This window comes from Phyllobates terribilis, unplaced genomic scaffold, assembly GCF_046119375.1.
Source record: "Phyllobates terribilis strain yellow unplaced genomic scaffold, ASM4611937v1 Scaffold_1__5_contigs__length_1240528914, whole genome shotgun sequence".
Taxonomy (NCBI): domain Eukaryota; kingdom Metazoa; phylum Chordata; class Amphibia; order Anura; family Dendrobatidae; genus Phyllobates; species Phyllobates terribilis.
This window is the reverse complement of record NW_027362761.1, coordinates 172,460,361-172,476,513: the sequence shown is the minus strand read 5'-3', so window position 1 is coordinate 172,476,513 and position 16,153 is coordinate 172,460,361. Positions and strand designations below refer to the sequence as shown.

At 40.4% G+C, this 16,153-nt stretch overlaps 1 protein-coding gene across 1 annotated transcript; it reads right to left on the bottom strand.

Annotated features, from left to right (window-relative positions):
* Nucleotides 1–8,320: 8,320 nt before the first annotated feature.
* LOC141174685 (D(4) dopamine receptor-like) lies at nt 8,321–15,476 on the bottom strand. Its single transcript, XM_073659615.1, has 3 exons — nt 15,413–15,476; nt 13,228–14,196; nt 8,321–8,625 (listed from the first exon to the last, which is right to left on the bottom strand). The coding sequence occupies exons 1-3, from the start codon at nt 15,474–15,476 to the stop codon at nt 8,321–8,323; spliced, it is 1,338 nt and encodes a 445-aa protein (XP_073515716.1).
* Nucleotides 15,477–16,153: the final 677 nt, after the last annotated feature.

The following is a 16,153-nucleotide window of genomic DNA, read 5'->3' as shown; positions in this document are numbered from 1 at the left end:
CAATAAGCCTCCTTACCTTGACGTGCCAGAGCTGGTGTGTCACTCTCCATAAGGAGAAACGTTACCCCTTAGACCTCAGTCCAGAGCCTCTCATGCAGCCAAATCAGTTCTCATACTTTGCACTGACGAGGGCCAACAGCCCGAAACACCGTGTCTGCAAATTGAGATTCTGATTTGGCTTTTATCCTAAGTCATATTGTAAGACTCTTTAAGGGTCAATAGTGACTTGTAGGATTGCTGCTTCCAACAGGTGGCGCTATAGAGTTCAAGTCCTCTTCCTCTCTGAAGAGGCAATTTACAAAATAAACTACTGTAAGTATATAGCAACTTTAGGATATGTGCACATGATGACTTTTATAAGAGGAAGATGCTTCAGGAAAATGTTCATGATGTTTTTCCTTAAAGGGGTATTCCATTCTCCAAGTTCCTATCCCAATATGCAGTACATGTAGTAATAATAATAATATTAGCAAATACCTCCACTTAGAAATGTAGTATAGTTTTTCTGATTCACTATGTCTCTTTCCTCATGTACAGGCATTGCAGGACCTTAGGTATCCATGGTTACGACCACTAGCTACTAGCTAACTAACTGTCATTATATCAATGGTCATAACCATGGATACCTAAGGTCCTGCAATGCCTGCACATGAGGAAAGAGACATAGTGAATCAGAAAAACTATACTATATTTTTAATTGGAGGCATTTGCTAATATTATTATTACACCCACTACATATTGGGATAGGATCTTGGAGATGGGAATACCCCTTTAAGCATCTTTTTCTGGCTTCTCTTGTGTCATTTTTTGTGGCAGCTTTTTTTCCATTATATGTACAATATTGAGTGGCTTCCAAGTGGAAGCTGCCTGAAGAATAGTCAGGTCACTTCTTTTACAACTTTTCGGCTTTGAAGTGCTTAAGAGAAGCTGAAAAAGACTGAACATATCTACTGCAAATTGTTTTAACATTGCAGTGCATATGTTGTTTTTACATACATTGAGTGCTTTTTCAGGTGGTCCCTGAGCAGACCTGCCTGAAAAGAGTTGTGTACATACCTTTAAGGGTTGATACATCAAAGTGTTTACTGCAGATAACTGGTATAAAAAAGTATGAAAATTTTGCGACTTTTGGTGTTTTCTTGCCAGCTTTCAAGCAGCTCCGTCCAAATGTGCAAGACTAGGGAGAAGCCGGGTGAAATGAGGCATGCCTACTGTGACGGCAGAGGGTGAGTTTTTTAGTAATTTTATAATTTGCCTGTGGAGTCAGAGTCTGCAATACAGATCAAGTATACAAAATTCTCCCAGTAACATCACCAGAGCCTGTGACTCATTAGCTTTAGCTCCTGCCAATTATGTTGAAGGTTGTGGGTTCAAGATCTGGGGAAACTCACAAAAAAAAGAGAAAATTACATTTTTGTAATTGCTTTTTATTATTTTTAGTAGTTTTATAGGAATATAAAATCTGACTTTCTTCATCTCACTATATACAAGTACAAAGAAATACACTGCTGTATACAATGTACATGTATAATCTGTTTCTGGGTTCACAGCCTGCAATACATTTCAAAATTCTCCTATGCTTATCATTATGGGATGTGGCTCCTAGCTAGAGCTGTTGCCTGAGAACATGGAGATGTGAGTTTGGGTCCTGGGGAAACCCTATCACAGGAGAAATGGGAATATTATAATTACATTTATGTCAGTGCAGACAAAGATGTGGCCCCACCTCCAAGGAAGAGTTATGGAGCAATAAAGATGTCGGAGAGATGTAATATAAGCCAGGACAATTCCTGACATGGTGGGACTAAGCTCTCAAATCAGGACAGTCCTGCTGAATCCAGGATGTTTGGGAGCTATGGCAGAAGTGATTTTGTCTTACATATACTGATGTAAAATACTGACCAAATAGTGAATGTGGCCTACTAGTACTAATTCTACTGAAGTTTGGATTTCACTCCAAATATGAAAGCACACCCTCTGAGGTGCAGTGCATAAGATCATATACAGTAATTAGGAGTCTTATGGTTAATGCCAGCCACAGTCTACTGCAATGCAACCCAGCTTTCCTAGGGCTTAGGTTAATGCTGTCATTGCACTGATGCAAGCGGTGGCAAAGCTGGATCGCTGCTCAGTGCTGATAAATTCTGAGAATTCTGCTGATTCTAGGAAAGCTGGGTTGCAGCACAGTGATGATATTCTCAGACTGCTGCTGACAATGGGAAAGCTGGCTTACAGCTCATTAATGATACTTTCTGAGACGGTTGTTGTCCCAGGAAAAGCTGGGTTATACGCCAGTGATGTTCCTTTCTCGGATTGCTGCTAATAATGGGAACAATGAGTTGCAGTTCAGTAATCATACATTTTGAGACTGCTGGTGATGCCAGGAAACTATCTTGCAGTTCATTGAAACAGCGTTTCATTGTAGCATCTATTGATTTCCTACAGTGGCGCATTGTGACCTGCGACCTCCTGAGACGGACATAGTCAGGAATGTTTCCAAATACATTTGATTACCCGTCGCTGTTCACAAAGTTGCTTGTGACTCATTTACTATAGACTTAAAGGCAAGTCAGATGTGACTGCAACTTGTGTGCAACTTCTCTGCAATTTGGCTGTTTTTTTTATAGCAAAATCACAGCTCTAAAATAGTAGCACTACTGCAAGTCACAGACAAGAAGCATAGTCGATTGTTGTCACAGGACACGTCGCTGTGTAGACACAGCCTAAACAGCACTTGCACTGCCAAGAACAATGTAAGCCCACGTGCACTGAGCAATCTTTTACTGATTGTTCATGGTGCATCTGAAGTGTGGTCTGCCTCTATAAACCCTTCCCGACAAGGCCAATTTCAGTTTTTGCTTTTTTTGTTTTTCCCGCCCCTTTCTCCAAGAGTTATAATTTTTTTATTTCTCTGTCCACATCGATGTTCGAGAGTTGTATGTTGCAGAATGAGTTGTACTTCTGAATGACTCCCTACTTTTTACCATGTACTGTTCTAAAAAATGGGAAAACAAATTCCAAGAGCTGTGAAATTTAATAAAACAAACAAAAACGCAGTTCTATCATTGTTTTTTTCAATTGTTTTTATGGAGTATATTGGGTGATAAAGTTCATCTGGCATCATGATTCTCCTCGTCAGTATAATTACGGTAATACCAAACTTGTCCAGTTCTTTTTATTAGTTTAGGGATTGGAAAAAAAAATTGGGAATTTGAAGAAAAAAAAAAAATTTGATTGTGTCACCTTTTTCCAAGATCCGTACTGTTTTCATTTTTCAAATTGACGGAGTTGTGCGCTGGCTTATTTTTCTGGGGCAACACAACTTTTTTGCTATTTTTTAGAATAGATATTACATTTTAAAATCACTTCTGACAGCATTTTTTGTGGAGCTCTAAATTTTTTTTCTGTTTACAGATCAGGTTAATTCCGTAGTTTGAAGAACATGTATTTTTTTAATTTCTTCATTTGTAGTAGAGAAAAAGGGGGGTTAATTGTATTTTTGTATTTAAATTTTTCTTCAAATTTTTTAATTTTTCACTGTACTTGTAAGTCCTTGTACTTATGAACTTGAACCTGCAATTATCTGATACTAAAGCATACCTGCACAACATACAGCCTTCACCACTGAAAGATGTTGTGTGGCCCACAGAGCTGTCTGGGTTTCGCTGGTTCCTTCTTCATGTATTTAAGTGGCATCAGTCCCGATCCCAACGTGCAGCGGTGTTGTAACATCATCACACTGCTGCCGCCACCGGAGAGAAAGTGGAGCAGATAAATTGGGCACTGGTAAGCGCTCCATGGAGGAGCGCAAGATAAAATGTACTGTTATTTTAGATTGGGGGTGGTAATGCTATGGAGGCACATATTGGAGCAATGGGGGATATTGTAAGGGAATTGTGAAAGGGGGGAGATATTGAAAGGGACAGTTTTGGGGAATATTTTGGATAGGGGCAATGTGGGAAAACATTATGGAGAGGGGTCATGTGGGGAGTATATTTTGTGCAAGAAGTTCAATGAGAGGCAATTATTTATTCAGGTGCACAGCATGGAAGATATTTATGGGGCATTATAATACTTTTGTTAAGGGCACAGTGTTGGAATGTGCTGCCGCAGACAAGAGGGACGTCTGCAAAGATGAGCTGTTGACATGAAATCTCATCATGACATCCGCGCTACATGGAGACAAAAAGGATGTAAATGTTTATTTGTGATAGGACCTGTGTCTCCTCTATGGTCCACAGTCTGATGAATGATAACTCCTACTATCTCCTTACCGTAGTTAAGGACTTGCTAGGAATTGTAGGTTCATGCAATATAATTATTTATGGAACTGAAATTACAATTAATCACTGTACTAAGCTTGGTGCCATATATATGTCCTGATTGTGGCTCTGGGTTCATGTACTGATGATGTTTTTGGTGCTGCATTCATGTATTACGGTGGTTCTGGTGATTGAGCTGTGTACAAAGTCAGAACCACCATCAGTACAATTATAGCAATTCATAAACATACATCATTGCCATGTTAAAACTTAAACAGTCACGATTAGAAAGACTTGGCAAGTTTGTGCCAAAAGCTCAGTTTGAGTTGGTGGTGTGTTTACACTTTAATAGCAGAAACACTCCAAATTCTCAACCATTCAAAACTTGGTTCTGGTAACAAATCCATGCTAGTTAACAAGCAGCAGGGCGGCTGATGGGTGCATAGAATGACACGTTCCCCTGCTGGTGCACTGTTAAAGCAACTCTGAACAGTCATTCTGTACTACCAAAGTACAGGTACTCTGTGCTTCATGGAGGGTCAATCATTTAAATACACCTTTTCAGCTGCTTGTTTACCAACTATCACATTCTTCTCCAGCTCTATAAAGCCAGAGTTGTCAAATAGGGGGAGGGTGGAGATTAAGAGGAAAGCAGGTAGGAAGGTGTATTTAAGGGAAAACAAGCAGAAGAGAAGGTGTATAAATGATTGGCCACATCGTGAAACTTCAAGCGCCTGTACTTATTTTGAACAGTTATCCTGTGCTGACATTCCTTTTAGGCTACATGCACGCGTTGAGTATTTGGCAAGTTTTTTACCTCGGTATTTGTAAGCCAATACCAAGAGAGTGGGTTAAAGAAAAAAAAAAAAAAACACAGACATGTTGCACATGTGTCTATTGTACTTACCCTCAGAGGAAATGTGCCCTCGATCAAGCTATAGCAGCACTTTGGACGCAGTGTATTTTCGCTGCATCCAATCATGCAGGTAAATCCACATGTGTTCATTGAACAATGTAGATTTACTGCATCCTATACATTCTATTGGGAAATTTCTGTTGCAGAAACTAGAGTCTCCACAACAGAAATGGACTTGCTGCGGCTCATAAATCCACGCTGCGTTAAATAGAAGCACAGTGGGCATGGGATTTTTATAAATGCCATCCACTGTGCTTCAAATGTACAATCCAGCATTTTGGACGCAAAGCAGGTGAGCTGTGTCCAAAATGCTACTATTACGGATCGTGGGCACATACCAACTGTTCCACTCCTGGTTTGGCTTACAAGTACTAAAAGGTAAAAAAACTCACCAAATACCCAACGTGTGCACGTAGCCTTATATTGAAGGAAGCATGGAGACAATGGTGGGGTTTTTTTTTTTTGCTTTTTTTTTTTTTTTTTTTTTAAACTCATGTTGAGTTTTATTATTCAGCCACAATGAGGGCAAAACCACTCAGACATGCAAATTGAGATGGTTTGCAATGCCTGCAGCTAAAAGCACTTTCTTTGTTACTGGCAGCATAGTAAAGTGTCACTTCCCATGCATAATAACATTGTTATTGAATCTTCGAGCGACTGCAGACTTGTAGTTAAGACCATACAACCCCTTTAACAGCAGCACTGTTAGAGGTTGTCACTGACTGAAGACTTGTGAATCCACACATCGCACGCTGTCAGGACTCTCCAGTGCCGGCACAGAGACCAGGCAGTCATGTGACCACAAGTATGTGATCTGCATACTAAACAGCTACATTCTAACTAGACATGTGAGCTTCACAGTTCACGTCTAGTCAGAATGTGGCCAGGAGCATGCACATCACATACTTGCCATCACTTGACTGCCCACTCCCAGCAGAGAATCCTGACAGCTATTTGTCTTTGACAAAACTTTGTTGAGAATTTCATATAATCACCACATGACTGTTTTTCATAGCTGAAATTAACTAAAAACTACATGTGACTTACCTAGAATAGATATAAAGACAAAATGATGTTAAATAATCACAGCAGGAAATATTACCATCAAAGGCCTGAAGCTTTATTTTAATAGTTTTACATCTTTTCATATTAATAACTATATACAAACACTGAAAATACAAATAAAACCAGACAATAGACCAAAATAAAATATAAAGCAAATCAGGAAAAAAAAACACAATTCTTTAACTTCAGGAGAGAAAGACACTTTTTTGGGGTGTGGGATCTGGAATTTGAAAGAAACTCTTTCCTTGGGGGGAGATCCAATCCCCACATATCATACATAAGGGTACATACAAGCTGAACCCTTAAGAAGTACATCTTTTAATAGCAGGCACTTCCTAAAGTTTTTCGAAAAGCCACATACTATTTAAACAACATTCATATAGTGACATTTTGTATTTTTTTTTTCCCCCCCATCTATAGTTTTTTTTTTCTTTGGGATAGGTTTATTTCCTGTAGTTTCAGTCGTTTACAAAAACTATACAGACCTACTGCAAATATTACACATACCAGACACTTTATTCTAGGCGTCATGTAATGTTCTACAAGTTGAATAATGCAACACAAGCAGAAGGGACTTCTGGCATTTATACATGAACCACCTCTTGTAACCTATTGCCCTAATGAACACTGCAGGTCAATAGACTTTTGAAAAATGCATTTTTTACTATTATATATTTTTTTATATCAACCCTGTCCAACTTCTTCTAAACATTTGGTCTTCCAAGTCTCTCTAGCTGTCGTGAAACTACCACTCCCAGCTGATGTCAGAGCATGTTGGGCGTCATTTCAAAGTAGTAATAGAACCAGAGGCTGCAGACTAGTTCTTTGTACGTTAGACTTTACAAGTCATGTTAAAGGGGTCATCCAGACTCTACGAATGTAACCAATTCTCTGGATAATCCATCAATATTGGCTCAATGGTGATCCAACTATCAGCACCCCTTCCAATTAGTTGTGTGCAGCAGTTGCAGACTGGTTTGATTTTTTTTTTGCAGTTCAAGGTATTGCAGTGTTTCAATGGGATAGCTTGAATGGCTGCTTAAAAAAATATATATATAAAAAAAAGAAAAAAAAGAAAAAAAAAAAAAAGGTGCAAATCTATACAAAGCAGCCTTTAGCTACGCTACATCTAAATGGGTTGTGTCTTAGATTACACCTCAGCTTTATTACAGTGAACATGGCTGAGCGGCAATAGCTGCACTAAGGCTTGGTTCACACCTGAAAGAGTAAGCATGTTTTTATGAAATCCAGTACTATCCCTTAACATTTAAGGTTCACCACATTACACATCCAGGAAACAAAATGTAAGATATGTGCTGAATAGCAAAAATATTAAAATGTTGTATCCACTGCATCAAGACAGAACCTGTCCATCTGTAGAAACTTATTTTAGTAGTTTTTATAAAATTTTTAATAAAATCCAAATTCCCAAGTTTTTTTTTTTTTTTTTTATATATATATATAGACAACAGGCATCACTCGAGGCAGAAACTGCCTCATAATGAGTTTTGGAGCCAGCACCAAACCATGGCCCAGCTACAACGCCATGCAACACGATCACAGGAAATTCACTTGGTTTTTACCTCTATGCATTTTTTATTATTATTTTCTTATATATTTACAGGTTTTTTTTTTTGTTTTTTTTTTCACTTTTTTGATCATTAATAACATGATCTATTATTTATGACTGCATAACCATAGTGAATGCATGCAATACTAAAAACATAATATTCACACATTTAAAAGGGAAAAATCAAGTCAAGTCCATTTCCAGATGTCAAAAATTTAGCGCAGTCATCTCATCGATTGGCAGGTCCAAGCTGATGAAACCTGAATGCGACTTCAGCAGATTTCCCATTAAAGTTTATTCTCGAGTGCCTTGTTCTTTTAAGTCTTTACCCCATTCCATCTTTTATTACACAGCCAGGTGAACTATTAGGTCAATTCCATTTTTTTAATCTCTATCTTTTTACATTGTAGATAAAGAGAATTGAACATTTGATTACTGGGCTAATGTTCAATGGCTAAAGTGCATTCATTAGAGGAAACCACTGGTAAGACTGTACAAGTACGTTACTCATAAGACAGAGTTCGCTGCTTGTGGAAGAAGCATACAAGTGGATGACATGCTACATGACCGCTCCTGTAAAGCAGACATTGCATTATTGTTTGTGACATGAACAGTGGACTTCCTTCTATCACTTTTTCGGTGGGACCAGCAACATGATCTCCATGGACACAACTTCCGGCCAAGTTGACGAAATTTATGCCGAAAGCTCCTGTTGATCCAGAAGTAAACAAAGCAATTAAGGAAGCCGTTTCCACTTGGAAGCCACAAGGACACAAATTCCACCCACTCAGGGACTCGCTCACGGGAAATGGCTGAAAAAAAAAAATCCTAAAGAGTATTTGTACAAGAAAATTGATTGTAAAATTTCAATACACATTCTATTGAAGTTAGAAGCTGTCCAGGCACTTACAAATAAAAGTAATTCTGAGGACTCAGATATGTGCTAAATCGAGATGTTGCAAATAGGTTCACAGGGCCCAGTTCAGCAGCCATTTCAGCAGTCTGGGGCTGCTGGACAGGAACCCCAAGAACCAACTCCCAGAATCTGGTTCTTTTGTTCAAGTTTTTGCATTATTATTTTTAGAACACCATTGATTCTATAGTGCTGTATATGAGAAGAGGTTATGTACAAAATACAGATAGTTTAATTGTAATTTAACACTGATAGACTGGAACAGAGGTTGAGAGGGCATTTCCCTTGCGAGCTTTCATGACCACGTGGAAGGAGACCAAAGGCTGGGGGTTGCAGCAGCTCTGATTGTGGTGAGGTGGCAGCAGGGTCATTGCAGGCTGCAAGCTCTCTTGTAGAGATTGGTTTTCAAGTTCCATCTGAAAGTTCTGAATGTGGTGGATAATCGGAAGTGTTGGGGCACAGAATTCCAGAGGAAGGGGGATACTCGGGAGAAGTCTTGGAGGCAATTAGGTGAGGAACTTACAAGTGTGGAGGAGAAAAGGAGGTCTTGAGGGGACTGGAGATTATGTGAAGGTATTGGGAGATTAATTCAGAGATATATGGAAGGGATAGATTATGGATGGCTTTGTAGGTCAATGTTAGTAGTGTGAACTGGATACATTGGAGAATTGGGAGCCAATAAAGGGATTTGCAGAGGGGAGATGGAGAGGAGTAGCGAGTAGAGGTGGATTAGTCAGGCAGCAGATTTAAGGATGGAACTAGAGATGCGAGACTGATCGCTGGGAGGCCACAGAGGAGGATATTGCAGTAGTCGAGGCAGGAGATTATGAGGGCATGAACTAGCATTTTAGTGGATTCAGGGTGGAAAAACACTAAATTACTTACCGGTAATGTGATTTTACTGAGCCCATGACAGCACCACAACGAGAGAGGTGATCCGGCCTTCTAGGACAGGAAACCTACAGAATAAAAGGGAGGCGCCTCTCCACCACCTCATTTGGTTTCCTGTCCTTGAGGGGGAACCTTGATAAAACGACGGCCAAACAAAGAAGAGAAGATTATTCCCAGACCTGGGCCGGTCGGTTTCCAACAAGGCACAGTCTCTGCTGCGGCCGGCGCCAGGGACCTGGAAGCGCCATGGTGGGTCCAAGGGGGCCTGTTCCGTCGGACGGGCACGAGCAGCTGCCACACCATTACCTTATGGTGGCCTGGCAGACACGCATCCCGGTTGCGCAGGTGCAGGATGCACGCCGGTGGAAAAAACAGTAGCAGAGACGCATGTCTTCTAACATGTTTCCGGCTACTGTTTTGTACCAGCCTGCGGCCCTGATGACGAGTGTACCAGAGGGTCCTTGATGGGAGAACCTTAGACAGGCTTACCCGTTGAAGATCCGGATATGACTGAGCGGCGCCGCTGCCTGGGGTCAGCAGCTCCAGCTCCGTAAATCAGTGGAGAAGCTGCTGTGGAACTGCGCCCCTGTCTGGGGTCGGCAGCTCCATGCATCAGTGGAGAAGCTGCTGTGGAACGGCACCCCTGTCTGGGGTCGGCAGCTCCATGTATCAGTGGAGAAGCTGCTGTGGAACGGCACCTGTCTGGGGTGGGCAGCTCCAGCTCTGCATGTCAGTGAGAGCAGCTGTGGAACTGCATGCCATGTTTGAAGGCAGAATGGAAGGTAATCGAAGTTAATGATAGGTTGAAGAGATAGGGTTGGGCCAGAATAAGCCCGGTGTTAAGATTGGGATGAAGGTAGGATAGGATCAAGTGCACAAGTGGTGAGGTGATTTGGAGAGAAGAGGAGTAAGCTCACCTTCATTGATGGTGGGGAGAAAAGTTATGGGTGAAGAGCAGTGGCCTGTTAAACATAGGGGTTGTGGTGGTTAAGCAGTAAAGACTTGCCTGATTTGGTCGATCTTGTTTTTGAAATGTGCGGCAAAGTCTTCCGCAGAGATGAGGGAAGTTGAAGGGGGCAGTGGTGGGTGGAGAAGGGAGTTTAAAGTGTTGACTAACTGTTTGGGGTTGTGGGATAAAATTATGTGATGGTTGCGAAGTAGCCCTGTTTAGCAGAGTTGAATGTGGTGAAATCTTGTATGTTTCCTTCTAGCGTCACTTCGCAACCCTAGACACTTGCCAAAGCTTTTTAGCGAGATTGTTGTGCCAAAGCAGTCTATAGATTTATCGGTCTCTGGTGTGCACAAAAAGAGCAACAGAGTCAATAGCTGATGAGAGTGTGGAGTTCTAGAAAACAATGGCACTGTGTGGTGGAGTGACTAGATCAAGGACAGTGGTAAACTAGAGCCAGAGTGTGTGAATGTTTAGGTGTGTGAGGTTTCTGCAGGGGTGTGCTAATTGCTGGATATGGGGGACAGGTGAAGAGGACAGGGATGAGACAGTGAGTAGATGGTGGTCAGATAGGTTGAGAGGTGAGGTTAGATTGATTCATAATAATTATCATAATAATAATTTCCTCCAGTTAGTTAGTAGTTCTTCTGATTAGCTATGCATCTTTCCTCATGTGCAGGCATTGCAGGACCTTAGGTATCCATGGTTACGACCACTCATAATGACAGTTAGCTAGTTGCTAGTGGTGGTAACCATGGATACCCAAGGTCCTGCAATGCCTGCACATGAGGAAAGACATCGCGAATCAGAAAAACTATACATTTCTAATGGGAGATATTTTCTAGTATTATTACACCTACTACATACTGGGATAGGATCTTGAAGATGGGAATGCCCCTTTAAGTCTGTGTATGGGTAGCTGTGGAGAACCACTGAGTAAGACCAAAGGATAAAGCAAGCAACAGGAATTTTAAGGTCACTAACTGATGGTGTCAGTGGGGGTGGGGGGGGATGTTGAAATCACCCATGATTGTGGGAATGTCAGCAGAGAAAGTCTAGAAGCCAGGTGGAGAAGTGGTCAATAAAGGCAGTGGTCAGACCCATGGGTCAGAATATGATGGCCGGTGGGAGAGAGCGAAAGGATACGGACAGAGTACTTCAAAAGGAGGGATTGGGTTGAAGATGCAGTTGTTAGAAAGAAGAAAAATTCCTCCACCATGCCTATTGCCAAGGTAAGGAGTGTGGGTGAAGTGAAGGCTACCTTAACAGCACAGCAGGGTAGGATGTGGCAGAGGTTGTCTGACACTAGTTACACCCCTATTTATCACCTCTTCATTAGATGATAAATTGTCTATGGTGGGAAAACCCTTAGAGGGTAACAGTTTTCATTTTTATTTCATAAATCAATAATACACACGAAAATAAGCACCTTTGTAATATATCTCAGATAAATTGCTTGTTTCTCCAACAGGACTGAACTTTTATTCTCAATTCACAGGTAAAATCTGTATTCAGTAAAGATAGATTTTTACATGAGGTAGAATCTTAGTAACAGACATCTTCTATGTACTGTACAGGTGAGGGAGGAGGATGGTAGGGGGATAAAGGCAAAGCCTCTTCTTCCTGCTCCCCCTCCCATATACAGAGAATCTTATAAGCACAAACTTTCATCTCCTATATAATGGAAAAAGTCTGTCTTCACCAAATACAGATTTTAGCTGCGAATTGAGAATTTTGAAAATGAATGATCACTCCAGGAGGAGAAGATGCGGATTTCTCTGACAAGATATATTACAAAGTTGCTAATTTTCACTTGTATAATTGATTTAATAAAAATTAAAAAACAGACACTGCTGTGATTGCAACAGTTTAAGAGTAATCTTTGTCCTTATTTACCTTAGCAAGACCAAATTGTATTAGAGCCATATTAGGCTGTGTGCGCACGATGAGTTTTTGATGCTGCATATTTTTACAGTTCCAGCAATGTGGATCTCATGCCCACTGTGCTTTGGTTTTTTATTACTCCGTGTAAACTGACCTGAGGTGCGCGTTTCAAATCTGAAACATTTCAATTTCTTCTGCTCAGTTATGTGCAGATTTTTCCCATCGACTTGCATTAGATGTGGAAAATCCACAAGTAAAAAAACCCACACACATGTAATCCAACATGACTAGCAAAGTCTTGCCCAAGCCAAATACCAGGAAGCATCGAAAACAAAGTAGTTTTGTTTAAAACATGGAATACCAAAGACAAAAACCGCAACATCAAAAACGTGATAAAAAACACAAGTAAAAAAAAAAAATGCAAGCAACTCAATTTGCTTAATAGTTGCAGAAAATCTGTAACATCAAAAACTCATTGTGGGAATGTAGCCTAAAACTTGAGTGACCATAAATCCAGTAGAAGAGATACTTGTAACTCAATTATAAGCGGAGTAGCAACACATTTTACTTCCTGGGTAAAGGAATGCGCGGATCACTGAGCGCAATGGGGAATAGTGATAGACTGTATTAAAGCAAAAATTAATAGAAATCTTTATAACATATACAAGATTAGTTATGGATACTAGGCATAACACACATTTCTGGTCTTGGGTTCCACCAAAAGGTATACTGGTATGGAATTAATTTAAAATGCATACTAAAAAGAACATGTCTTACCATTATACAGGATAGTGACCATACATGGTGCCCAACATGCGTAGAATACGCAGACTACTGGAACCAGGACCCTGGATGCAGCATCTCCCTTTCGTTGTCCCTTTTCTCCGGTTTCCTTGGCTATACACACACTGGTATTTACTCCAAGCTGTTTTCTTGAAGGCACATTTTCACATACTGTAGGGATTCCCAATTTCTGATTTCTGCCAGCTAAGCACACACTCATCCTTCGGCTCTGCTTTTTTGCCACCAGCCACAGACGAAGGTTGGCAAATGTGACTATAGCTGAGCAAGGGAAAAAGATGACTGTTGTAAGGAGTAGAGAGTAAGTCATATTACTGGCATAGTCTGGGTTACAGATAAGAGAGGCCCGGGAAAAATAGACACGTATTACTCTCCCACCAGGGATGGAAATGGGAAACAAGAAGATTGGTGGCAACAACCAAGCTGCAGCAATCAATAGCTTGACCCGGCGGCGGCTCATTACTCTGTTGTAATGTAAGGGAAAGAAAACTGCTATATAGCGCTCCAGGCTAATGGTTGCCAGTGAGTAGATTGAGGAGGCAAATGCAGAAGAATTAACAAAGGCCACTACGTGACAATATGATCCAAGAGTAGAATTGATAGTATCTTCATCACCAGGTTCTAGAACAATGCTTCCATATAGATTGAGTGGTACTACTATCAAGGCCAATGTGACATCTGTGCCTGTCAAGGAGATTAGAATATACCGACTATTACTGGACCAGCCAGAAACGGACGAGACAATGACTAAAAGAACAAAAATGTTCCCCAGGATGATTAGACAACCCAGTGCTGTGATGATGCCCATTTTCAGTATATGATTAAAATCAGTGAACCAGCCTTCCGCCATGTGATTCTGGTTCATCTCTATGGAGCTTGAATTCCATGATGATACATTTGTCAAGGCTTTGAGAAAAATTGATAGCATAATGGCTGAAGAAACAGCTAGTCCAATGCAAGGAGTTCAGGAGATGGACATATACCCTACAAAGAAAGATGTGCATAAATAACTATCATATCAAATCATAAAATGCGTTAAGAGATTATTCCTATATAATAAAACATAGCTTGATGCAACTTCTGGGATGCCATAGATTCTAAAAATGAAGTGGCTGCAGTGCTTGTTTAGGGATTTATCATCTTTCGAGTTTCCCTGCATGGCAGTGCTCCCAACTATCTGGTGGTAAAGGGAACTTCACCTGGCCCCATTGATCTAAAAGGAACTGTATTGCATTCCCCAGCTATACCCCAGGTAACTACTGTGCAGAGGCAAAACACTGGAGGGTATACAGCACTGCACACCCTTCATTCTCAGAATTAGGGCTCATACTCATTTGTGGGAAAAACGGACGAGTTCAATCCAATAAAAAAAAATAATCGTATTGCACTCGGACCAATGTTATTCTGTGAGTTACAGCTCATCTGCGTTTTTGTTTTTTTTTTCCTTCAGCTGAAATCGGACTGAGGGAAAAAAAAAAAAAAAAATCGCAGCATGCTGCATATTTCGGACGAGCCTTGCCAATGCAATGGATGGGAGAAAAAAAATGGACGGCATACGGACCATCCGTATGCCATCCGATTTTTACGGATACATTACCATTTTGAAGCATAGAACACGGCCTCCGACACCCGCAGAAATTGACATGCGGCTCATCTTTCCAGACCGCAGCAAGTCAATTTCTCTGGCGGGTCCGCATGCGGGCTCTCCCCATAGACCTAACCTCTATGGGGAAAGTCTGCAGGTGAAAAAAAAAAAAAAAAAAAAAAGAGGCCGGCGCTCATTTGCATAATGAGCGGAAGCCGGAGGCGGCTTCTCAGCATCCTCGGGGCCGCAGCCGTCTCCAGATGGTCTGCACATACCCTAAATGATCCTGTAAATGATTGTAGAATAGTAGTTGCAGAGAAAAAAAAAACGCATTGCATACGGATGCTAGGTGTGAAAAATCTAATTGTCCTCGCATGAAAAATCGCATGACACTTGTCTGATTTTTTCGTCCAAATATCGGAACTTTTTTTTTTTTTCACACATAGGTATGAGCCTTCAGTGGGAGACAGTTCATATACCATTGGATCAAAGAGTCATGGCATATCCCAGGAACTTGCAATCTTTAGTAGACAAATACTAGGGTGGAATTTTTAAAACAAATGATGCCACAGTTACGCAGATGCATAGGTCTTCTTTTAGATTGTTTTGACCCACAAAATGTCCTGTTGTTGTAAACCATAGTTGAACGTGTAAAACCGGCATAAGTAGTTAAAGGGAACCCAACAGCTGAGACATGCTGCCCGATCCATCAGGTACTGCCTGTATGTTCACTAATAGTTTAAAATCAAGGTAGAAAGTATTTTCTACCCGATTTTTTTTTTTTCTTTAATTTATACATTCCTGCTTTAAAACAGTCATAACTTATTTTTCCACAGTCATCGGTCACTTTTTTTTTTGCAGGAGAGTTGTATTTTTAATATAACCATTAAATTTAATATATTGAAAAACTTAAGTTAATTCTGGGTTAGAATTAAAATAAATTTGCAATATCTTTTTTTTTTTTTTTTGGGGGGGGGGGGGGGGATTGCTTTATGTGTTTTCATTTTTTGCCATGTCCACCATAGAGTACATATTTGGCGGACATATTACTTTCTTATTACCATCAAAAAATGTAACACGTATTTCAAATGCTCAACTTTTATAATTTTTTTTTTTTTTTAAATTATATTTTTTCATTAGGAAGCTTAAAAACTTAACACCCACATTTTGCATTTCAGGAACAAAAAAAAAAAAAAAAACAGAATGCAGAGGAAGGATCAGACACAAATGCAGCAAATGGCACCAGAAGGACCCCATTGACTAGAATGAGATCCATCTGGTACCCTTTCCATTGTCCATTATTTTATTGGAGTAAAG

Coding starts and splice junctions, on each gene's coding strand:
- LOC141174685 (XM_073659615.1), bottom strand. CDS start 15,476: ATGGTTTACAACAACAGGACATTTTGTGGGTCAAAACAATCTAAAAGA. Junction 14,197..15,412: donor AAGAAGACCTATGCATCTGC/GTAACTGTGGCA, acceptor GCATTGGACTAG/CTGTTTCTTCAGCCATTATG. Junction 8,626..13,227: donor GGTCACTATCCTGTATAATG/GTAAGACATGTT, acceptor TTTTTTTTTCAG/CCATTTCCCGTGAGCGAGTC.